General features: G+C 56.8%; 2 protein-coding genes across 4 annotated transcripts; one reads left to right on the top strand and one right to left on the bottom strand.

The window, feature by feature from the left end:
- The first annotated feature begins 2,368 nt into the window (after positions 1-2,368).
- BBLN (bublin coiled coil protein) lies at positions 2,369-5,931 on the top strand. Its single transcript, XM_042911843.1, has 2 exons — positions 2,369-2,664; positions 5,452-5,931. The coding sequence occupies exons 1-2, from the start codon at positions 2,586-2,588 to the stop codon at positions 5,622-5,624; spliced, it is 252 nt and encodes an 83-aa protein (XP_042767777.1). The 5' UTR covers positions 2,369-2,585; the 3' UTR covers positions 5,625-5,931.
- Positions 5,932-6,889: 958 nt separating this feature from the next.
- On the bottom strand, positions 6,890-22,373 carry CIZ1 (CDKN1A interacting zinc finger protein 1). Of its 3 annotated transcripts, XM_042911830.1 has the most exons (18): positions 22,161-22,373; positions 21,236-21,368; positions 20,884-20,999; positions 19,216-19,287; positions 17,632-17,861; positions 15,350-15,443; positions 15,048-15,156; positions 14,191-14,530; positions 13,941-14,112; positions 13,643-13,761; positions 12,823-13,020; positions 11,965-12,089; positions 10,263-10,350; positions 9,668-9,781; positions 9,314-9,466; positions 7,823-7,892; positions 7,572-7,693; positions 6,890-7,233 (listed from the first exon to the last, which is right to left on the bottom strand). In XM_042911830.1, the coding sequence occupies exons 1-18, from the start codon at positions 22,312-22,314 to the stop codon at positions 7,018-7,020; spliced, it is 2,625 nt and encodes an 874-aa protein (XP_042767764.1). In that variant the 5' UTR covers positions 22,315-22,373; the 3' UTR covers positions 6,890-7,017. The 3 variants fall into 3 exon arrangements, with proteins under 3 accessions (XP_042767764.1, XP_042767763.1, XP_042767765.1); XM_042911829.1 differs by having other exon boundaries at positions 13,941-14,530; XM_042911831.1 differs by lacking the exon at positions 22,161-22,373 and adding an exon at positions 21,881-21,988 and having other exon boundaries at positions 13,941-14,530.
- Positions 22,374-23,902: the final 1,529 nt, after the last annotated feature.

Genomic DNA, 23,902 nt, shown 5'->3' on the forward strand with positions numbered 1-23,902 from the left:
TCAAAACAACACACATTTGTTCTGTTACAGTTCTAGAGGTCCCAAGTCTGAAATCACTTTCACTAGCTAAAATCAAAGCCTCAGCGGGGCGGCACTTCCTCCAGAGGCTCTGGGGAGAATCTCCTTCTTTAACTTGGGGGTCTTTCTTCCTTAAAGACAGCAGTGTGGCATCTCCAAATCTCTCTCTCTCTCTCTCTCTCTCTCTCTGGTGAGGTCATCACATGGCCTTCTCTCTTGTCTGCAGACAAATTTCCCTCGGACTCCCTCTTTATAGGGACACTTATGATTACATTTTGGGCCCACCTGGCTAATCCAGGGTAATCTCCCCCTCTCAAAACACTTCATGTAGGGGCACCTGGGTGGCTCAGTCGGTTAAGCACCCAACTCTTGGTTTCAGTTCAGGTCATGATCTCACAGTACATGGGTTCGAGCCTCATATTGGGCTCTGCACTGGCAGAGTGGAGCCTCCTTGGGCTTCTCTGTCTCTGTCTCTGTCTCTGTCTCTCTGCCCCTCCCTGGCTCATGCTCTCTCTCAAAGCAAATAAACTTAAAAAATTAAATAAATAAATAAAAACGCTTCATGTGATCACATCTGTACAGGCCCTTTTTCCACATAAGGTACTGCTCTCAGGTTCTCAGGATTAAGATCCAGGTATCTTTGAGGGTGGACCACCACAGTGGGCTTAGAGAGGGAATGATGGCAGGGCTTGTGGGCTAGGGAGACAGAGGTGAACAGGGACCCCAGAAGCAGGGCAGCACCCCGGCACACGGCGTTCCCCCATCAGCGCTGGAGGGAGCTGGTGGCTGTTTTGTCCTGTGGTCCGGTTTAGGGGCCTTAACCACAGGAGTGAAGTGGGCAAAGGGACAGGCCCTCCCTGGGACCACAGCAGCCTCCAGCCAGGAGCCCTCACTCGCCCTTGGAGGCGGGTGGACTTGGGCCTCAGGCGACCCTGTGCAGGCTCCACGCATGCGCATTTACAGCCACCTGCTGCATCTGCGTAGTAGGTGTACCTGCGCGTGCCTTGGCGTGTTTCTCAGAAACTGCCTCTTTGGGTTTTTTTAGCCCATCCCATGTGCCCTGGATTCAGCATGCTTCTCCCCTGGTCTGTGGGCTCACACATAGAGTCAGGGCCTGTGATCCCAGGCGTGGTTTCAAACTGAGAGAAAAACATGTGCCCGTGGTTTTCTTTGGCTGTCTCACGCTTACAAGGATAAATGTGTTTGGATTATGTCAGCATGTCCACGTGTGTGATCTGTGTTTCTGCCACGTCTCTGCAGACCTGCGTGCCACATGAAGATACGGGTGTTTCTATGCCAGGCAGGGCACGTGGGGCTCTGCTCTCTTGGTCGGTGAAGTGCTTGATCCTCAGGGGGACCTCTAACCCCTCAGCCAAAGGCGGATGCCCAGCCCTCTTTCTCAGCCCTGCCCACTGGTTGAATGCAGGCCTCACCTCCACTCAAGCCGGTTCAGGGTGAAGGCAAGGCTGCCAAGAGGGCAAGTCCGTGGTGGCTCTGATTGCAGGCGGAGGACTCAACCTCACCTCTACCTTCCTCAGGTGAAATGACCCGGCAGCTTCTGGGACAGAGAAGATCCCTCCCCGTTGTCATCATTTGGGACGTATCCAGGTCCCCGCTGGGGCCCGACATCGCAGGCTCAACAATGGAAAGCAGTGACAGTCCGGTTGCTCCGACAGCCAGCGCCAGGCTGAAGGTGGAGGCGCCAGATGGACAAGCCTAACTCCTATCCCAGGACGTCCTGCCCACAGGAACTACCGGTGTGAGCCCAGGACCGGGCTGCTGCTTCCGTAGGGCCTCCTGGCAGAGTCCCAGTCCCCTCTCGCCTGGAACACGGGTCTGGCTCAGCTGGACCCCTGGCCAGGATCACACTGGGTCCAGCGGAGCTGGGTCCAGCTCAGGAGCGACAGTTGCTTGGTGGGTGACTTTCGGCATGCCTCCCTTTCTCAGCTGGTAAAAAAGGGGTGGGGGATGATGGCCAACCTTATCCCGAAGCCGCACGCAGCCCTGTGCCAACCCAGACCCTGACTCTCGCTGAGGCCGTGAACGTTTATCTTCTGAAGCCATAGGGAGCCTTAGAAGTCACGCGTCTCAGATTTTGCCCACGCGGAGGCTCCGGCTCAGGAACTCGCAGGTCCCCACCGGCAGGAAGGGCACAGTGGAGGCCGCCCCCACCCCTCGGCCGGGCTCGCTCGCCCTAGCTGAGGGCCTGCGCCCCCACCATCTAGGCTCCTCAGCCAGCGGCCCGGATAGCCACGCCCGGCGGCCTGGAGAGGGGCGGGGCTCAGAGCTCGACTGTGAGGCAGGGTGTGGGCGGGACGCGAGGGCGGAGTCTGACGGCGGGCAGGGGAGGAGTTCTGGCGGCGGGGCGGGGTGGGGGCGGAGCTCGGGCCGCGCGGTTCCGGCCTTGGGGGCGGGGCCGCGGGCGCCGGGCCCCGTTCCGCCGCGCCGTGCCACTCTTCCGGCCCAGCGTTCCATCCGGCGCCGCCACCTTCCGCCCGGCGCCGGCTCTCGGCGCGACGGTCGCCCCGTTCCGTCGTGGTGCTGCCCTCGCGGCGCCGGAGCCCGCCATGTCGGGCCCCAACGGGGACCTGGGCATGCCGGCGGAGGCGGGCGTGGAAGGCGAGGATGACGGCTTCGGGGAAGCAGGTGACCCAGGGGGGCTGCTGAAGCGACCTTTGCTTTCTCAGGGCTGCCTCCTGGAAAGGAGAATCGGGGTCGGACTGGGGACTTGGAAGGGACCGCAGAGCCCTCCCACCCCTCGCTCCTGGGTGGGTTGCAGCTGCGGGCGCTGGCTGGAGGTTCAGGGCGAGCATCAGTGACTGGGTCCCTGGAAACCGCAGCACTGGAGAACTGCGGGCAACCGGCCCCGTTTTACAGATGGGGAAACTGAGACCGCTTCAGGGTCACTCGCCCTTTTGGCATCTGCTCCAGCCGCTTCCTCCAGCCCCTGTGGCGAGGGAAGTTCCTGAAGGGGCTGGGCGAGTGGGCCGTTTTGGCTTAGCGGGAGGGGCTGTCTGGGTGGGCGAACCCGCCTTGCTGAGTCAGCATCCCCAGCCACCTTTGCTGTGATCTAGAGTCTTGGCGAATGCGACCTGCTTACCGAGCAGCCTGTTGCCTACACAGCGCTGCGGGGGAGGGGGCGGATGGGTGGTGGAGAGAGAAGCATCAGCTCCCCTCTCATCTTGGGGAGCCTCAGTTTCCCCATCTGTAAAGTAAGAATAATAATGTGTCTCCTGCATTGAGATGTGTCAGGATTAAATGAAAAAACAAATGGAAAATAGTAGGTTCGAAGCATGCAAGTGAGCAGTTATTATTCTCTTTAGTGTAATAAAGATGGGTTTCTCAAGTCGGAAGACAGGACCTAGTAAATGTGAGATAAGTATGGAGTCTGCTTTTTGTTTTGTTTGGATAACAGCTTTATTGAGCTATAATTCACATACTATATAATGTATCCATTTAAATTTTACATGTCAGTGGGTTTTAGGATATTCAGAGTTGTACATCCATCACAATAGTTTTAGAACACTTTGATCACCCAGGGTCTGCATTTAATAAAAAGGTAGAGGGCCTCCCACAGGGTGGCAAAGGGTGGACTGGCCAGTTTTCCCTAGGCACCGCAGGTCAACAGTGGCCAGATGTGTGCAATGGAGCCCACTGCAGTGGTGGGAGTGATCTGGAAAAGCCGCTTAAGTGTCACAATGAGTAGATGTTGGCAGGTTCACAGGACTTGGTGCAGTGGGGAGGAGGCTGTCCCAGGCAGATGGCAAAGCTTAGAACTAGGAAGTGCCCTTGACGTGGATAAAGCCTGGCCCCAGTGGTGTGGAAACACTCGCCTCCCCCATCCTGCTTCGGGCCTGTGTCTCATGACACAAAATGTGCAGTGTTGATAATAATCATCTACTAAGTACTTGTCGCGGCCAGACCCTGTCTGAGTTCTTAATGTATTTGAATCCTTACAACAACCCAGTCCTTATTCCCTTCCCAAAAGATGCAGTCACTTGCTGGGGCAGAGCAGAGCTGGGAATGAAACCCGTGTGCCCCTGCTCTCTCTAAATCTTGGCTATGCCACCAACCAGCTGGAGGATCCTGGGTAGGTCCCTTCCTTCTTGGGCCTCGGTTTCCCCATCTGTACCACAAGGGGGTTGGACTCTTAAGATCCAGCAGAGACTTTCCAGGACTCTGTCCTCTGGGAGGTGTGCCAGCTCTGGGTGATGGTGGTTCCCCATCCCCCCACCCCCCCGAATGCAGACACACTTGCACCCATATTCCAGACACACTCCTCCAGCCCTGGCCTTTTCCAAACACTGCCAGCTGCTTCCCCTCTGTCCCAAGCTGGCACCTGAGTGTATCTGAGTCATGGGCTGGCTCAGAACTGGGTCCGCAGTGGGCACAGGCCCAGCCCTTGGATCCTAAGGGACATTATGTTGCTGAGAGGCAGGTCAGGAGTGGCCATGGAGGAGGGAGTGATGGTTTCTGGTGGACACCAGGGAAGGCTTCTTAGAAGAGGCGTTTTGAGCTGGTCCTTGAATAGCTGTTGTGGTTGAGGCATTCTGAGTGGCAGAGACAGGTGAGCAAAGGCAGAAAGGCTAGAAAGTCAGAGGCTTCATTCATTCATGCATTCATTCATTCAACAAGTGCTTATAGTGTGGCAATGAGGGCGTCAGGGGAACAGCAGTGAACACAAGAGCATTCCCCCTCTCAAGAGCTCTGCAGTCTGGTCGGGGAGACACAGCAGCACACGTAGCAGTCAGGCCAGAGGTGAAGGAGGGCAGTGGAGGCATGTGGAGGGCAAGGAGGTCAGACACAGAGGCTTGATCCCGTCTGGGGCATTGGGAGGTCTCTCTGTGGCAACACCCATGCTAAGACTTGAAGGAGGAGAGGGGGAGGGAAGGAAGACAGGAGAAGGACGCCCTGCAGGCAGAGGCAACAGCAGCATGTTTTAGGGGCCCAGAGGTGGGCAAAGGCGGGTGAGGAAAGGAAAGGGTATGGGAGACGGGGCTAGAGAGGGGGAGGGGCCTTGGGGCTTGGGAGGTTCTTTTCCCTCAGGGCAGAGGGAGCCTCTGAAGGGCTGGAGAGTAGAGCCTGCCTGGGGACTGGGGCTTTGACTGCCCGACTCGGGAAGGTGGGCCCTGGCCTCCAGGCAGCTGATGTAGGAAGTGGAGAGAAAGCTGGCGTTGGCAGGACAATGTCTGGCAGACCTCCCCCCGACCACCCTAACCATAGAAAAAAGGATGGTGCGCTAAGGTATTATGTCCCCAAAGCCTTTCACTTTTGGCATCCACCCATTTTCCTGACGGTGACACCGAGGCTCAGGAAGGAATAGGGACTTGCCCAAAGCCCTTTTGTCCCCCAGGCTGGGACACAGTGTGGGTGGGGATGTTCGTGAGCCCTGAGGAGACACAGAACCTTGGCTGTCTTTTGCCTTCCTCCCAGAATATGCTGCCATCAACTCCATGTTGGACCAGATCAACTCCTGTTTGGACCATTTGGAGGAGAAGAACGACCACCTCCACGCCCGCCTCCAGGAGCTGCTTGAGTCCAACCGGCAGACACGCCTTGAGTTCCAGCAGCAGCTCGGGGAGGCTCCTAGTGATGCCAGTCCCTAGGCTCTGGGAGCCTCCAACCAGCCCCAACCCTGTGTTCCTGGGCTAGGCTGTGGCCTGGGCACTCACCACCTGGCTTAGATACCTTCTTAAGGGCGGGTCTGCAGGTCCCTCTAGTAGGTGTGCCTGCCTGGGCCACCCTTCTGGTACTTCCTTTGGCATGCCTGGGCCAGCCCCCAACACCTGACGTCCCCTCCTGGGGTCAGGTGTGGGCCTGCGACCCACCCACCTTGCCTGCCTGCCCAATTCCAGGACACTCCCCACTCTGCCCAGGCCTTGAGCATCCACATTAAATGGGTCTCCAACATCACTGTGCCTCTCCTCTGTATCCTGGGGTGAGGACCCCACTGGCCACTAGCGGTGAACAGGTCAGTGGAGGCATTCCAGGCACTGATCATACACTGATGGCTCACGGGCCTGCTGGTAGGGCTGGGGTTCTTGGCTTTCTTGTATTTCTGGACACAGAGGGTACAGGTGAGGCAGGGCTTCCTCCCCACCTGGTGCACGCCTGGCCAGCAGCTGCCTCCTCAGCCCAGCCCATCAGACACGCTGTGTGACCCAGTATGATACACTCAGCTTCTCTGGGTACTAGGGCCTTTCACTCAGCCAGCCAACAGCAATTCATGCTGTGTAACCTTGGCCATCATCCTCTTGCTCCTGGCCTCAGTCTTCTCCACCGGCCAATAACAGGGTTGGTCTGGCTGTCTATCTCTAAGGGTCATTCCAAATGGGGAAATAGCAGAATTAAGGAGCCAGCTCAGCCTCGGCCCCGTTCACAGATGATTCATCTTCGGGTCGCCTGACAAGCGGGGGGACCAGAGGAGTGGGGAGGGTCCCCACTCCTGCACTTAAGCTCCCACAGGGTTCAGGTGGACAGAAAGGCCAGCACAGAACCAGAGCTCAGGCCCAGGACCAGTTGTATGACCTTCAGCAAGTCACTTGACCTTGCTAGGCCTCTTCACCTGTTTCTTCACTTGTACTTTGGAGATAACAAGAAGACCTGCCCCCTAGGGTCCAGACTCTGAAGGCTGAGGCAGATCTAAGTTGAAGGTGCTTTCCCTAGCCCTGACCACCTCATCAAGAGGGAAGCAGATTGACTCTGGGGGAGGTGAAGTGCCTTGTGCCCTCAGAGTCCCTGGTTAGGGAGCCCGTCTTTGGCCTTCCAGCTCGGCCACCACACCGTGCCCAAAGAGGGTGGGTTCTGGCTGAGAGCTGTCAGGGTTGCCCCCTCACCCTGTCCACCCAGACAGAAAGGCTGGTGGGCCCTGTACAGCCAAACTACCTTCTTTTATTAGATTTTCAGTAAAAACACCAACCATGTCAAAATTTCCACACAGACTTCTAAAAAGCAAAGCAGACCTAGACCCAGACGGATGGGCATGAGGAGCTCCCTCTATCAGGTTTTGAGGCGGGTTGAACGCCGGGGAAGTGGGGGAGGAGGGGGTTGGGCTGTCACCTTGCTGGGGGTTTTAGCTGTGTCCTGGGTGCTGGGCTGGGTGGGCGCGCGGCCACCAGAAGTGAACAAAGCAGTCAGGGCGTTCCGGGCGTTGATTGCACACCGGCGGCTCACGGGCCTGCTGGTAGGGCTGGGGTTCTTGGCCTTCTTGTATTTCTGGACACAGAGGGTGCAGATGAGGCAGGGCTGCCTCCCCACTAGGTACGCTCCCTGCCAGCGGCTGCCTCCCCAGCCCGGCTGACGCTGCAGCGGACACACCGTGTGATGCTATGAGATGTTCTCAGCCTCCCCGTGCCAGAGCTCTGGAGCTAACAGCCTGGCCCTCAGCATCACCGCCCCCCCCCCCCCCGCCCCCCGCCAGGACAGCAGAAAGAGCTGGGCACTACCCCTGTTCTGATTCCCTTTGTGGGCAGGGCCTTCTGTTGGGGGGTTGTGCCCCAGGGCTGAGGCCTTACCCAGCAGCCAGGGCGGCTGGGGCAGGAAGCCTGGCTCACCTGCAGGTTCTCGAAGTGGGCCAAGGACTTGCAGTGGGAGAGCTGTGCCCCCGAGTTGCTGTGGTAGAACTTGTGGCAGATGCGGCAAATGTACCCCATCACGGGCACCAGGAAGTCCACACCTGTAGGACAGCAGCATCTGTGCACTCGTCCCTCCAGGCCAACCCATGTCCCGCCCTCCCTAGGGGCCCATTTGCTCACCCAGCCTCTGAGTGGGACGAGGGGAGGCGGGGTCAGGGCTTGGGTCTTACCGTATGCAGTACTGGGGCTATAGGTCTCTGAGCCTTTCCACTCCTCTATGGATATATCTCTGGACCTCACCTGGAAATAGGCAAGTATGGGCCTCAGCTCTGACTTCCCTGAGCTCTTCGACACCACTCCCTTGATACCCAGGAGGATGATCCCCAGGAGGTTGTGGGTGGCATTCTCTGAGCCTTTGCACATGCCTATCCTGCCAGAGTACCCTTCCCGATCTAGACTTTTTTGGGTTCAGCTCCATCAGTCCCCTCCTCCAGGAAGCCCTCCATAATCCATGCCAGGTGTGCCCGACACATCACAAGTGTCGCCTCTGAACTCCATAACAACCTTCTACACTTCGCTCATTTTACAGAAGAGGAAACAGTTCCAGGCACAGTAACTCACTGGCCCAGGGTTTACGGAGGAGCAGCGTATTTAACCCTGGTGGGCCCCAGGCCCTCGTGACATTTCTAACCACGAGCCCCCTGCCAGCTTCCTGAATTCCTATCTGATGTTCAGTGACCTGCTCAGGTGACTAAGGACCCTTCCTCCTGCCTACCAGACATGAGCCCCTTCCAGACGGGGCCATCTGATTCCAGCCACAGCAGCCCCACCATGCTTAGGAGCGCCCTCCTCCACTCACCAAGCAAACAAATGTGCCTTCCAGGAGGGACAACCACTCCCATTTGCCACCCCCGCCTCAGGCCGGGCTTCGGCCCTTCCTTAGAGCCTGAGTTGGGACTCTTAGTTCTAAGCAGAGGAAACGGGGGGGCTCAGAGAAGGCCAGGGGCTTGCCTGAGGTCATACCACGGCCAACTGCTGAGTAACAAAGCGATCTCACATCAAACCTGCATAGGGCTGGAGGCCACCCTTGCGACACTCCATCCACAGCCCCTCCACGATGCCCCTTTGCCTGGCTCCCCACCCCCCCCCCACCACCCCCGGACTGCAAGGGCAAGCTCTGGGAGGGCAGGGCCAGGCCTTAATCCCCATGTACCCCCGCATCAAGCACCAGGGCGTGGCTCAGAGGAGCTGCGGTGTTAGGAGCACGGGCTCTGGCATCTCACTTCCCAACATCCAAGCGGGTGGGTCTCTGCCAGGAAAGTGCTTGGTACATAACTGGCACACGGTAACTGCTCAAAAATGTCGTCTGCTATGGGTGTCATCGTCATCATCACCTTATGCTGACTCTTCCGTGTCCCCTGCATAGTTCCCTCCGTGCCCTTATTGGCCTAAGATGCCCTTTCCCTTCCTCAATGCAGGTCAAAATTTCAGCCAGATTTTGAGGTCCTCACCCATGTAACCGGCCGCCCTGCAGTCATCGTGATGTGTATTTATACCTAGCCATACGGAATACAGTCCTATTTGTACTACATTTTGGCACCCGTTAGTGCCTACAAACGTCAGCACTGTGCCCCCTGGCCCCGGGAGGTGGGGCGAGGTCCCGCCTGGGCTGGGAGCCCAGCCTCCAGCCTGCCTCCCACCCTACCTCGCCCCCCAAGTACCTGCTTGCAGAATTCTTCCTCAACTTCGATCTCTTCTTCTTCATCCTCCTCCTCCTCCTCCTCTTCTTCATCGCCCTCAAAGCAGCCCACAGCGTCCACCGTGATGAAGTGGTCCTCATCTTGACCGGCAATCTCCTTCTCAAGCATCTTCAGCTGCCCCGGAGAGTGGGCCAGGGCTCAGGTCAGCTCTGGGCAGCCTAAGGGCCACACCCCACCCACCCCACAACTCTGAGCGTCCCAATCCCTCCAGACCTGGTATGAGTTCAGGCTGGGAAAAAGCTCAACTTGCTGTGTGGCCCTGGCCAAGGCTCTGTACCTCTCTGGGCCCATGTCCTGTGAGGGAGCTGGGGTTACCTCCTTGGCTTTGTCCTTATGCCCCTGGGACTTCACATGCTCCACAAACTTGCGGGGGGTCTTGAAATAGCGGTTGCAAACAGTGCAGAAAGGTCGCAGGGATTGCTTGGCAATCTGGGGAAAGGAGGGCAGGCCGAGTGGGTGGCAGGCAGTGTCCCCGGGTGCAGCCAGGCTGTGCCCAGTGAGATCTCATCTCCCACCCGCAGACTACCACATCTGTAACCAGCTGGCTGTGCCCCGCCCCTTTACCAGAACATGGGCAAACATATCCACTCCCTGTGCTGTTGGCTACAAGACGGGATGGCAGATGGCAACAGGACAGAGAGAAGACGAGCCGGGGAGAGAGAGTAGCCGCCAAGAGGACCCCACCAGCCCCGTGGCTGAATGACAGGATGAGATGGTGCTTCACCCACTTGGAAAAATGGAGGAACTGAAGCCCAAAGAGGAAACATCGAGAAGCCACGCTTCTGAGTTATGACCATCCAGAGATAAAGAGTGCAATTGTCTTTCCATCCCCAACCTCAGCTCCCTCCTTCCCAACCCTGGGCTTGGAGATAGATGTGTGGGTACCTTCGCAGCACACAGGCCCTCATACCTTGTGGTCCTGAGTCCTGCGGTGCTGGATCAGGTCCCCCATGTAGTAGACCTGGCAGGTGTTACACCAACGCCTCGGCGGGGGCTCTCTGAGTGACGGCAACCAAAACAAGTATATACAGTGGGATGCTGTTCTTGTTGGAAAGACAGCCGCTCTCCCAAGATGCTCCCCATAAATGTAATGCAGTTCCAACAGGAGCTTTTTTAGAAACTTATCAACGGTTCTGAGATTCATCTGGAAGAATCCTTAAACAAGAATAATAACCAAGGAGGAAGGAGAGGCAGCCAGTCTGAAGGACTGGCCTCAGGGGGCCAGGTCAGGATTCAAGGGGTGACGTCATCAGGAGACAGTTCAGTGAATCTCCCGCACCTAAAGCCTGTTAACAGACGGGCCACATCCTTCCGCTTTTCTTGTGTCATGAGATCCCAAGCTCATTCTGCACATGGCAGTTTTGAACCTGTTCTAACCTGATGTTGCATCACACCTGCTTCCTCGTTCTCATGAATTCCCTGCCGTTGTCCTGTTTATTAGAACCACTCCACCAAGTGGACAAGCCTGATCTAACTGATCCCGCAGGTTTCGATATTCTAGAAAGTTTCCAATTAAAATCTGTCACCATTACATTACTCTGCAAGGAACATCTTTGTGAGTCATCTTTCTCCTGTATTTATGATTATCTCACCTAAGTATAATTCCTAGGTCCGCAAGCAGGGGGAAGTTTAAAGGTCGAGAACATACTGCACAACCACGTAGGGAAGTTGTTCTCAAAGAAGCACCTAACAGAGACACCGCTGCCTCTGGCGAGAGTGTTCCGTCACCCAGAGCATGCGGACAGGGAGCTCCAAGCTGTGACCCTCTGTAAGCGCTCAAGGCTGAGTCCCCAACCACTGCCTCGGGGACTGTCCAGCCTGTGAAGGAGTTTGGTTCGGCCCCCATAGGCTTTGTTTCATCTTGATTCTGAGCTAGCTGCTAACATTTTGAAATTGGGAGATTTCACATACAAAGCTGGGTTTCTAGATTCTCTGGAACAATTAGGAGACCTGGAGCTGTGGGGCAGCTGTTCTGTGACAGAGCCCATGTCCCCCAGCATGGCCTGAGGCAGTGCCTACCTGCTTTCCCCCCCCCCCCGCCCCTCCAGCCCCCCAGCAGGCCTCCATGACTGCCCACAGGGTGCTGAAAGGTCTTGTACCTTCCACCAGGCCTTCTTAGCCCAAGAGCTAGTTTTGGATTCCAGGAGGGCACATATTTTAGGTCAATGAAGCCCCTATGGCAATGAAAAAGGGGTGGCACAGTGTAGCTGTAACCTCAGGCCACAAGGTGATGATCCTCACCATTGTGTGTCCCCACCCCACCCCCCGCCCCCCCAGCTGGGGTCAGCACATATGCCGGAGAAGCAGGGCTCTGTGCCACAACCCACTTCCTTCCCATGTGGGTGGTCCCACTGTTCCTGGCTGGATGGAGCCTTAATAGACCATCTAGTTCATGAATTCTTACATTGCATCCTTCACCAGGCCATTTTACAGATGAGGAAAACCGAGGCCCGAGGCTAAACGGTTAATGGTGCGGAGAGGCCTCTGGCAGAGGGCAATGCTTAACCCAGAGGCGGACCTTGAAGATGGCAGACTCAGGGCCCTTCCCAGCCTCGCCTGGCCTGCAAGACTGTCTACCCCCCAGTACAGAGCCTCCAAGATCCCCCACTCACTCGTCCTCTCTCTCCAGGACATCCCGGGGCACTGGCAGCAGGGACAGGAGGCAGGCTTGGCTCATGTGCTGGATCTCCCCCAGACGCTGCTGGTGCTGGGCCCCCGCCATGTGGTCCTGGAACTCCTGTAGCCAGCAGAGCGAAGGATGGGCCTGAAGAACGAGCCCCGGAACAGCGGGCAAGGGTGGAGGAGGAGGCCTCCGACCTCGGCTTCACGGCCACCCCGCCGCTGCCGAAGCCGTCTCTCTTACAACAGCCCCGTGGGGGCCACAGAAGGATGGTGAACTGAGTCACCAAGTGGGCACAGAGCAGCCGGAGCTTCTGCTCCTTCCGGAGACTGTGTGGGCCCCTCAAAGGCAGGGAGCAGTCCGATTAACCTCCGGATCCCATGGCTCTGCTCTGGATGACAGAGGTAGCAATAGCAAGGGTAATAATAATTATTGTTATTATTACGAGCCTAAGGCTGTTATTAACGTGCTGCTCGCTCCAGGGGGCGCTTGGGGCTCGTGATTTCAATGTCAGGTCACTGAATCCTTGGAACCTCCGGGTGAGGTGGGTTCTAAGCGTATCTTCATCTGATGCGTGAGGAAATGGGAGTCATAAAGAGGAGAATTCACCTTCTGAGGTCTACGCGGCTAGTCAGGGCTGGTTTATACCCGGTCTGCCGGACTCTAAATCCCTAACTTCTTGGCTGGTCAGGAACTGTTTTCAGGGCAAACGCACAGCTGCCCTGGATGGTGCTCACGGGGCCCTTGTGGCCACTCAGGCGCCGCGGGGAGGCCTGGGCAGCCGCCAGAGACACCCTCCACTCTGCCCACCGGCCCTCCCCCCCCATACCGGGGCCTGGCCGGCAGGTACCTGCTGGCTGCTGCAGCTGGCCTTGCAAAGGTAGCAGAAGAACTGGAGGGTCTGCTTCGAGGGTGTGCTGGCGGAGGCAGGGGTGGCGGAGGTAGAGTCACCCGCGCGGGGCACGGGCGTGAGGGGGACTGTGCTGAAGGCCCGGCTGTCACTGCTCTGCAGGATGGTGACCTTCAGGGAGCCCCCGGCACCCCACACCTGCACCGGGAACAGGGGCAGAGCTACCACCAGCTGGGCACCTACGGTGGGCCAGGCCTTGTGCTAAACACCCGCGAGCAGGGTCTTACTGGGCCCTCCTGACAGCCCGCTTCACAGATGGGGACACCGAGGCACTGAGCTGGCAGGTGACTGCCCAGGCTCACAGAGCTAGGGAGTACTACAGCCGGGACTCAAACCCAAGCCCACCCAACTGTGAAGTCCACCCCACCCCACCCTCACGTGACAGACGGAGACATGGAGACACCAGGAAGGGAACGGTTTGGCCACGATCACACCAGGAGGTAGAGCTGGGACCCAGACGGCATGCATAGGCCTGCCCTCTGTGTTCTCTCCACTAGAGCAGTGCTCCCCCGTCAGGGACCAAGGGCTCTATTCCAGGGATGAACAGGTTGGAAGGGACTTGTCACCAAAAGCACCTCTAGTTCTTCAGAGCAAAGGCATGTGAAGGCAGCACACCAGCACAGGAGCTTGACGACCCTCCATCAAACCCACGACCCCGGCAGAGGGCGGCTGTCACCTATCACGGGTGGGGAAACACAAGGGGTCCTCCCGCCGCCGGGCCCCGCGGTAAGCACACAGCCACGGTAGCGTATCTACCCACCCCTAGCATCTCTCTTGCCCTTTTTTCACATTCTCCCACATCCAGACCGCTGGTCAACTCCTCCTGGCTCTCCACGCTGACCTGGGAGCCTCCTGGCTCTGGCGAGGCCTCCTTCAGGCCTGAAATGACAGAGGGGTCCATCTCCCACCCAGGCCCAAAGCGATCCGGGCCTGAGAGCCACCGTTTCTACCCACAGCCAGGACCTTGAAGCCTCTGGTGGAGACAACGCCAGGGGAAGGGCAAAGGGTCCAGGCCGAACTGCCCATCACGGGGCAACTGGGAGCCAGTGCTCCCTTACCTGCTCCGGCGTCTCTCGGATCTGGTGGTGTCTCCGGCACCGTGGAACGAACCGGAACCGGTGCTTGCTCCGATGCTGGCATGGACACCTGCGGCCAGGTCTGAGGCTGCCCCTCAGTCCGGTCAGGGGGCTGCACGGGAGGCTGTCCTGGTGGCTGCTCTGGTGGCTGGACCTGAGGATATGTCTGCGTCTGTGCCAGCTGCTGCGGCTGCGCCTGCCCAGGGGGCTGGGGATGTGCCTGGGGCTGCACCTGTTTCTGTGGCTCTGCCTCCTTCTGCACCTGCTGCGGCTGCACCTGCTGCGGCACCAAGTGGTCTGGAGAGGTCTGCGTCTGTGCCTGTTTCTGCAGTTTGGGCCGTGCCTGGGTGTCCCCTGGAGGCGGGGGTGGCGGCGGCTGCGTCTGCGTCTGAGGCTGCACTTGGGCCTGGATCTGCAGAACCCGCGGCTGGAATCGTGGCAGCACTCGGGCTTCCGGCGGCTCAGGCAGCAGCTCAGGCGTCTGGGTCTGCTTCGGTGCCGTGGTCCGGGCCTGAGGCTGGACTTTCGCCTGCAGCTGCCCGGGGGCCCCCTTCTCTGTGGGCAACTCCGAGCTAGGGAGGATTGAAAGAGGTCTTCCGATGTCTCCCAGTTGGCCCCAGGGGCTCCTCAAAAAGGCCAAGACCCAAGTTCAGTCCTAGTTATAGCACGTGCGAGCCCGAGCCGGGCATTTGGCCGAGCCCCTCCGGCTCTCCACGCCCCAGTTGTACCTAAATAAATGGGCAGGATCACTCACCCCTGCCTTCCACCATCTGCTATTATGTATCCAAGGCCCTGCAAAGCCGCCCATCCTCCGCCCGCTCTGAGGTCCCAGATGCACATGTTCACCTCTCCGAACTGGCCACCAGGTGACTCAGGCCCAGTGAAGATACCGGAGATTCTCTGGCCTGGGGTCTTCCCAAGTAAGATGCAGAATTGGGTTTGACCTTCATCCAAGCCAAAGGTCAAGGCCCTTTCCTTGTTCCAGCTCTCTATAAAGGGTCCTGGCCGTCAGCTACACCCACCCCCAGGCTTTGCAAGAATGAGAGTACAGGGCCCCTGGGCCCAGGGAAGGTTTTCAGCATCGGTTACCTCTTTGACCTCTTAGCCGGTGGCTCCGATGCCTCACAAGACTCGGGCTCAGGTGCTACAGTGTGTTTCTCTTTAGCGATGCCATCTGGGCAGGGTGGGGAATCTCGGTCTGGAACGGAGGGCAGATGAGTGACCGCCAATGCCGTGAGCAGCACAAACTAGGAGCTCCCCCCTCGAGGTGGGGCCTGGGCTCGCCCCACACCAAGATCCCCGCCTCCCAGGTCTGCCTCCATCACCGACCCCTGCACCCGCCTGCCCCAACCTGTGTCCCACCCAGAGGGCTAGCAGCCTCCCTCCCTTACCTTCTGGTGTGTCTGTTCGGGACTCGACAACTTCCTCAGACCCCTCTGGGGGGTCTGACTTGTCTTCCACGGGCACCGTCTGAGAAGAAGAATCCTGCTTCCTTTCAGAAACTGTTTTTGACACCGGCCACCCACCCTCGTAAGCAACCCCCTGGCCCAAGAGCGGCTTCAACAGTCCCACAGGGGACGAAGAGCTGCCCAGAGACGATCCTCAGCACCCCAGGAATCCTGTGTAGGCTACCTGGCTGTTAACCCAGATTTGGGGGATACAGAGCCCCCTCCCGGCAGGCCCATGGTGTTGCCTGACTTCCCAACCACCTTCTCCACAAAGCAGCCGGAAGGGTCCTTCTAACACACAAACCTGATCATGTCTTTTGTCTCTTTCAGGCTGAAACCCTCCTGTGACTCCTCCGACTCTAGAGTATTCCTTCCTCACCCAAGCCGGCCCAATCTGCCCTCTGCCCCTACGCCCCCACCTCCAGCCAACTCCCGACTAGCCTCCTCGCCCTCTCTACATCTATCCTGGCCTTCTCTCTGGTTCCCCAAGGTCCTAGGTCTCTCCCGGCCCCCAGGAATTCACCCAGAGCCTCCAAGGCACTTCTTGCAGGAAGCCCTCCTGACCCCAGAGTAGATAGACCCTTAACACAGGCCCAGAGGACCTTGGGCTTCCTTTTTGTGGCATTTGCCACAAGGTGAATTAACTGGTGGGAACATTATCTGCATTAACGTCTTACCACTGCTAACACCCTCCTCCCCAGGCGAAGACCTCCAAGGAGGGTCAGGCCAGTCACACCATCTGTACCACTGGGGCTCCTACCAGACTTACAGATGTTTGCTAAATAAATGCACAGCTCCGGCTGGTCCTGGGCACTCGTTACTCCCAGGAGCCTGCCCACGGCTTCTGTCCCTCCTCCTAAGCCCGAGGAACCAGCGCTGAGTGGAAACATGCATCCCATCGGGACTCCATGGCCTTCAGAACTCCCTGCCTCTCACCCGGCATGACACGGGCCCTACTGTCCTGTAAGGCTCTGGGTCTGTCTTGACAGCTGTGCAGCATGGGGCAGCCTCCACCATTCTCCCTGAGCCTCAGCTTTCCCATATGTAAAATGGGTGGTGGAGACACTGGACAAGACCATGTTAGGAGGGGCCCAATGGGCAGGTTGGAGGCCAGGACCGCTCTCTGGAGGGAAATGCCTCACTTCCAGATGTGGGCCTGCCTGAGAGCAGCCCAGAAAGGGCAGTGTCATCCCTGCCCCCTGGAATGCTCTCAGAAGGGTGCCCTATGTGAGGGGCTGCCGGGACACTCAGGGACACGACAGTCCCAGAGAAGCTACTCCCTCGACTCTTTCTGCTTCTGTCCAGGACTGACTCTGCTGATGTCAGGGTGAGCCTCCTTCTAATGCCTTGCACCCTCTTCAAGGCCCAAGGAGGTGGCGGTGCAGCTCCAGAACCTTCCAATGACAACACTGTAGAGTTTAGGGTCCTGTAATGTTGTTTTACCCTTTCCTTTCTTTCACTTCTGTGTACAGCAATTCTTTTGGACTGTTTTTGAAATTTCAGGTAGTGACATAATGTTTCCTTGTTAAAGAAATGTAACCGAGGAGAAGCGAATTCATTTAAAGCTCAGCTACTGCAGTTGGTAACCCCTGGCCGCGGGTGCCTGGCTTTTGAGTTTTCCAAAGGTAGCAAGCCAAATGGAGATACATGCCAGAATTTGGAGACTCAGTACAAAATAAAAAGGAATGCAAAACGCCTCATTCGCGTCTTAAAATATTGATTGGAGGTTGAAGTTGTCATGTTTTTTACGTATGAAGTTAACTCAAATCTGTTACCGAAATTCATCTCACTGGTTTCTTTTTACTTTGTTAATGTGATGGCTAAAGAAATTTAAATTCCATTCATGCCTCATGTTTTATTTCTATAGGGCGGCGCTGGTTTACCGAGAACTGTGACCGGACACCTAAAACAAATACAGTGTTATGGGTCATTTGTATCTCCGTGTGTTTACAAAGAGAGAAATATCAGGTAAACAACAGGATTGCTGGCGTTTGGACGTGGCAAAAGTCCCATCAGAGAGTCACAAAGATCTGAAATTTGGGAAACACCAGACAAGTCCAACTCACTAACCCCTTCCCCCTTTTTACAGATGGGGACACCGAGGACAAAAAGGGATGTGACCTGCCCAAAGGCCCAGTGTGTGCCAGAGTGGGTGGAGTTAGGCTGATACCAGGTATGACCTTCCCACGCCCATCCCCACCTGCTGCGCCCCAGCCATCACTCACCTTGCGATTGGGGGTGGTGGAGGAGGGGGTGCGGGCCTGTTTCTGGGGAGTCCGCCCTGAAAGGTTGATCTGGGAGGGGTTTATGGGGACCCCAACAGGAGGGGCCCCCAGCAAGGACTGCCGAGTGGCCTGGGGGAAGAACTGCTGTAGATTTGGGGTGGCCAGCTGGGGGACTGTGAGGCTGGGGCCCGTCAGGTTCGGGGTTGGCAGGTTGTAGCCACGGAGGTTACCTGCAGGCAGGAAGAGGGGAGAAGAGGTTAACAACACGGTTGGACGGTAGAGGCCAGGGTCAGGCATCAGCCCCCCAAAGCATCACGGAAACAGCACAGATCACTTGAAAGGGAACCCTTCCCATACAAGGGCAGCCAGGGGAGGGAGATGAGAGCCAGAGGCCCACCCCCACCTTGGGCATTCATGGTGAGGGGGCCTTAGGGCTGGTTTCCTGCTCCAGCTGAGGAGGAGACAGGCACTGCCTTCTCCCTCTCCAGATAGGTATTATGATCTCTACTAATGACAAAACAGATGCAAAGCAGCGATGTAACTTGCCCAAGATCTCTGCACATTCTGCCTTTGCCCCTCCCCATGCTGCCTAAACCCTTCTGTAGCTCCCTGCTGCTTGGAGAGAAGCCCATTTCCTCACCTTGCAGGGTCTGGCCCTGCCCTCCTCCCAGACCTCCTTTCTTGCCCTCCTCCCCACACACGTACCCACTACATTTCAGCCACAGGCTTCTGTGCATTACCTCAACAAGCCTGGTTTCTTCCCGCCTCTGGGCCTTTGCACATGCCATTCCTTCTGCCTGAGCTGTTCAGCGCCCACTACCTCCTGGTCATCCTTCAGGCCTCCCTTTAGGTGTTTATCCTCTGAGAGACCTTCCCATATTTTCCCTGTGTCCCCAGAGGCAGACTTCCTTCCCTGTTCTAGAACCAGCTGCACAATTTCCTTGTCTGCTTCCCATTGCCCACCACCCAACCACACTGGGAACTCCTTAAGGGCAGGCACCTCATCTAACTCAGAGGCCCAGTGCTCAGGAAGTGTTTGAGCCATAAAAGACAGTTCAAATCCTTGCCCCAAAGCTGGGACAGGAAGCACAGGATTGAAAGCGTGGGTCAGATGTGCTGTAAGAGCTAGTTTGAGTCCTACAGCCCAAGCTCTGTGGCCTAGAGCAAATCATTTCCCTCTTCTTAGCCTCAGTTCCCTCATCTGTACAATGGGATAATAATAGTGCCTGATTCACTGTTTTACGAGGATTCAATGACATATGCGAGTGTGCCTGGTATAGAGTCAGCGTTCAGTTAACGTTAAAACAAATACATGTACACATATGTGCAGAGAGCCAACCGGCTCTTAAAAACAGTAAGATCAAGAGATCTAAAAGATCTAAAAGAAAAATGGACAAAGGACATGGACAAGTCACAAAAAGAAATATGAATGTTGAAACAGACAAATATAAAACGTTTGGCTACGCTAACACTCCAAGAAATGTAAACTGAAAGATTAATGATATAGCTTTTTTGCCAACCAAGTTAGTAAGTTGTATGCGTGTATACATATATATATATATATATATAAAAAGCATATAATACCCAAGGTTGCCGTGGGCATGGTGAGACCGACACTGTCAGACGTGGCTGGTGGCATTGCAAACTGGTCCAGTCCTTGGGGAAAGCAAGTTGGCAATACTTATCAAGAGCCATAAAACATCCATCCCCCGACCCAGTCATCCACTTTTGGGAATCCACTCTAAGAAAATAGTCTCAAACGTGATATTCATCCCAGGGTTATTTAAAACAGAAAAAAAAAAAAAAAAAAAGAATACGGGAAAAAAAAGAAAAAAAGGGGAAAAAAAAGGAAGCAGCTGAGTGTAGGTACGCAAGAGCAAAACAAAACAGCTGTTAAAAAATAATCTTTACAGAGACTGTCAAATCATCTGGTAAATGACCAAGTCATTCTACTCCATGAAAAAGAAACAAGATATAGCTTTTCACTTACATCAATAACCAACCACAATCATATACAAATTCCCAAGTTTGTGCCTAGAAAAAAATTGGGAGGAAATACACCAAAATCTTCACGGGTGTTTTTTATTGTTGTTGCTGTTGTTGTTTTCCTTCAGGAGGTGAGTGAGTCTATCTATGACACTTTGGGTTTTCTTGTCCTCTCAACAATTTGTTTTCACTTTTCTTTGAAGAGTGTGACTTTTTAAATGGGAAAGAAAAGGGGGGATACATACATATGTATACATCGTGGGTCCCTGTGTCTGGTTTTCTGTCTCCAACTATCCATTGATCCTTTGTCAATCAACTCCAGGACCATCCCCGCCTATGTGGCAGGGCTGAAGAGTGACAGCCACCACATCTTCTGACCTGGCAGCATACCCAGCTGGATGGCAGGATAGCCTGGTGTCTAAGAACATGGCTCTGTAGCAAGACCTGGGCTCTAATTCTCCCTCTAATCCACATCTACTCCCTGGGCGACCATGGGCACATGATGCCTCTCTAGGTCTCAGTTTTTTCATCTGTAAAATGGGATCATGGTATCTCCCTCCCAGGGTTGTCAGCAGAGTCAAGGAATTGTGTATGTAAAGGTCTCAGCACAGTGCCCCGCCCAGAAGGACCACCCAGCAAGACACAGCTTCCATCTGGGAGGGGCTGGGTCTGAACCTGAGCTGGCCGCAGGTCATTGGGCTCCTAAGATTACTCCCAAAGGGGCTGAAGTATCTGAAGCAGCATCTTAGAAGGAAGAGCTGAGAGACTGCTCTCCACATGGGGAAACTGAGACAAGGGCACTGGCTTAATGCACAGGGCTAGAGACGCCCATTCAGAGACCCAGGGGGTCAGGAGCCTCAGGCCTTAATCTAGCTGTGTGATCCAGCACAAATGACTTCCCCCATCTCTGGACCTCAGCTTCCTCATCTATCAAATGGGCCGTGGGGGCAGGGGGTGGGATGTCAAAATAGACCTTTTCACCCATCATTTCCTCTCATCTGAATGTGAGCGAGGGGTGCTGAGGACAGCCCACAGAGTCAGCACCATGGCCAAGGGCACACCTCGGTGACCAGCATCGACCGGCATCCAGCTGAGCAACTTTGGGACTTCCACCTCCTGGAGCCTCAGTGTCCTCATCGGCAAACGAGGACGCTGAGAGTAGCTCTCTCTCAGAGTTAGCGTGTGGATCTGGGGGAGATTTGGCGCAAAAGGGGGATGCTAGGGCACCACCGCTAAGATGCAGTGAGAAGGGGCCAGTAGCTATACCTTGCAACTGCTGCAGAAGCAAAGCTCTCTGTAGCACAGAGCCGTTGAGGAGGGAGGCGGGGCTGGCGCCTTGGAGGTTCAGGAGCTGCTGCTGTGGCTGCTGTTGGGGCAGCCCCCTGTGTGTGGGGAGGGGCTGTCAGAGGGCTGCGGGAGAGTCGGACCCTCCCTCTTCCCTCACCTCCATCCTCTGCCCCCTCTCTACGGCAGACAGAGGAACCTCTTAGGGTGGGAACTGATGGCTCCCAGGACTGAAACAGGGACGGCCCCGGGCGAAAGGACTGGGATGGGGTCTCCGCCACAGGGATCTGAGTGGCGGGACTGAAGCCGCCCGCCCCTCCAGAGGGGAACTCACCTGCTGACGGCCATGGGCAGGGGGGGCTGCGGTGGGGACTGCTGGAGCAGCTGCTGGAGCTGGAGCAGCTGCTGCTGCTGCAGCTGCTGCTGCTGGAGCTGCTGGAGCTGCTGCTGCTGGTTGAACATGGTGGCTGAAGGGAGGGCGCGGAGTAAGGCGGGACCCCTCCTTCCCTCCTCCCCCGCCCACGGCCCTCAAATACCTGCCCGCTGAGCTTCACCGCTACACCCCAGGCCTGCCTACACCCCAGGCCTGCCAAGAGCACGCCGCATTTGCACCCTCATGCTTTCAATAACCCCCGCCTCCCTCCACTTTCCCGTAAATCCTGTCGACAGTCCCTCCCTCAAATGCCCAACCCCGCCTGCCATCTCCCCTACTCCCACGGCTCTGTCCTTCCCGGGGCGTCCTACCCAAATGCACCTCCAGCCCGCCTCCAGCCTTTCTCGCGCCACCGCGTCCCGATGCCAGCCCCCCCTCCACGACAACCCCACCCTCTTCCTCGCGCCTACTCTGTGTCAATAACAGCACCCCCAACCTTTCGCTTTGGCCTCTGAACAAAGTAGGAGGAAGGCTTCCCTCCCCATTCTGTTAACCCCTTCTTCTGCCGATCGAGCCAGCCTTACACATCAAATCCGGTTACCCCACCTGCGCGCGACGCCCTCAGCCTCCATCCAGATGGCCCCTAAACCCTTCCGTGCGTCCCCAAGCGGCGCTCGGCCCGCGCACCTCACTTCCCCGCACCCCCGCCGCAATCGCGCCGCCCCCACCGGCCGAACGGGCGGGGCGGCCCGAGCGCTCCGCTTTGCTGGGGCCTGACCGGGCCACAGCAGCGCCCTCTGGGGGACCGGAGGACTCGGTGCAGCGGCCCGTGGCGCAAGATCCTGCGCTGAGCTCGCGTCCCGCTGCGGGGGCGGCACCCGCTTACCCGGCGCCTCGGCTGCGGCGGGAGCGGCTCGGAGCTGCGAGGGGGCCCGAGGCAGCTCAGGCCCTCCGCGCCGCATCCTCCGCACCGGGAACCCGCGGCTCCGACCCCGAGGTCCGTCTGTCGCCCGGAGGGGTCTGTCGTCTGGTGGGGACATCGCGGGCTACTTCGAGGAGGACCGTCCCCAACCGACCTCCCCGCGGCCGCCACTGTCCCGCGATCCTGGGGCCCCGCGCGGGGCTGAGGTGGGAGGGGCCGTGCAGCCGGCAGCTGCACATTCGGGGACCTAGACCGGGCCAGAGGGTGACGAGCACAGTCGACAGAAGAATTTGCCCTAAAACGGGGTGGCGAGGTCCGTCTGGAGGTGTTTATTCGATTTGACTCGGGAGGGGGTGAGGAGGGCCGAGTTCAATTATTAAAAACGGCGTTCATCCTGATCCTGAAATTGTCCTGCCCCAAGGACCCTTTAATTACGACTCAGTCCCGCATCCCGACGCCCCTCTCCCTCATCCCCACGTGGAGTCACTGAGCCAAACAACCGGCGGTTACTAAGTAGCGATCCTTTTTCGCTTTTCTATTACCTAAAGTCTTCAATGCAGGTAACCGCCGGGGGCAATCCCCTTCTTTTGCATTAAGCGCCAATTGTGCGCGGACACCGCGCACGGTGGCGCTAGAGGCGCGCAGACTGGAGGCCGGCCCGGCGCGCCTAGGCGCGAAGACCTGAGTGTCAGCCAATCCCTGCAGTCGTGTGACAAGCTCTGTCCTAGAGCTCTGGGCCGGCTCCACTGCAGCCCCAGGCAGCAGCACAGGTGCCTAATTCGGCCTGGATTTAGAGACGCGAAAGTGGCTCGAGTTAGCAGGACGTTGCGCCCTTGGGTGGAAGGGCAGCCTGGAGCATGGGAGCTTTGAAGGCCTGGCCTTGGGCTTTATCCCCGCAGGGCAGAGAGCGCTAGGGTATGACGGCATCGCATCCGCCTGGATTAGAAAACTCACTCTGGTGAGAACCGAGACAGAGGCAATGGGGAGGGAGAGAAGGAGCCGAGTCAAGATCGCTTAGGCTTCCACCCAGGTCCAAGCACGCTGACACCTGGTCTGAGTGCCAGCAGAAGTTGGAGAAATTGAATCGGGGCTTCACTACCTTCTGGTTAGGTGACCCGGGTTGACAGGGGAGTCCTCTCTGAGCCGGTTTCTTCTTCCCTTCCATGGTGGGTGTGAGGATAATATTATGTAATGCTTAATACTGGCACTTGACACAGTGTGAGTTTAGTGAATTGCCAGAGTAAAAACAAACAAAACACTAAAAATAATGTTCATGCTGGTGATCCTGTGTTGATTCATCTTTCTGAAAATCTGTAAATTCTCCATCAAGACTATTGAACGTGTTCTGCCCTTTGACCTGGTAACCCCTCTTGCAGGAAACTTGCCCAAGAAACTAATCAGAAACAAGACTTTTTAAAGCCAGTAGGTCATTCATGGAAACATTACTGATAATAGCTGTCTGGAAAGTAATCAACTTTAGGGGAACAGCTAGGTAAATCATGGGGTCTGCCTCTTAAGGAGTGGCAGGCATACAGCCATGAGAAATTATGCTTTCAGGGACAGCTGGGTGGCTCAGTCGGTTGAGTGTGGGACTTTGGCTTCGGTCATGATCTCACTGTTCATGGGTTCCGCCCACATTGGTTCTGTGCTGACAGCTCAGAGCCTGGAGCCTGCTTCTGAGCTTCTGATTCTGTATTCCTCTCTCT

The sequence above is a fragment of the Panthera leo genome, chromosome D4 (genome assembly GCF_018350215.1).
Source record: "Panthera leo isolate Ple1 chromosome D4, P.leo_Ple1_pat1.1, whole genome shotgun sequence".
In the NCBI taxonomy this organism is placed as follows: Eukaryota; Metazoa; Chordata; class Mammalia; order Carnivora; family Felidae; genus Panthera; species Panthera leo.

Excerpts from the sequence above, each read along its gene's own strand:
- BBLN (XM_042911843.1), top strand. The coding sequence starts at position 2,586 with ATGTCGGGCCCCAACGGGGACCTGGGCATGCCGGCGGAGGCGGGCGTG. Across the intron at positions 2,665-5,451 it reads TGACGGCTTCGGGGAAGCAG|AATATGCTGCCATCAACTCC; the intron begins GTGACCCAGGGG and ends CCTTCCTCCCAG.
- CIZ1 (XM_042911829.1), bottom strand. The coding sequence starts at position 22,314 with ATGTCCCCACCAGACGACAGACCCCTCCGGGCGACAGACGGACCTCGG. Across the intron at positions 13,021-13,642 it reads GGGCAAGAGAGATGCTAGGG|GTGTGGGGTGCCGGGGGCTC; the intron begins GTGGGTAGATAC and ends TTCCCGGTGCAG. Across the intron at positions 12,090-12,822 it reads CCAGCTGCAGCAGCCAGCAG|GAGTTCCAGGACCACATGGC; the intron begins GTACCTGCCGGC and ends TGCTGGCTACAG.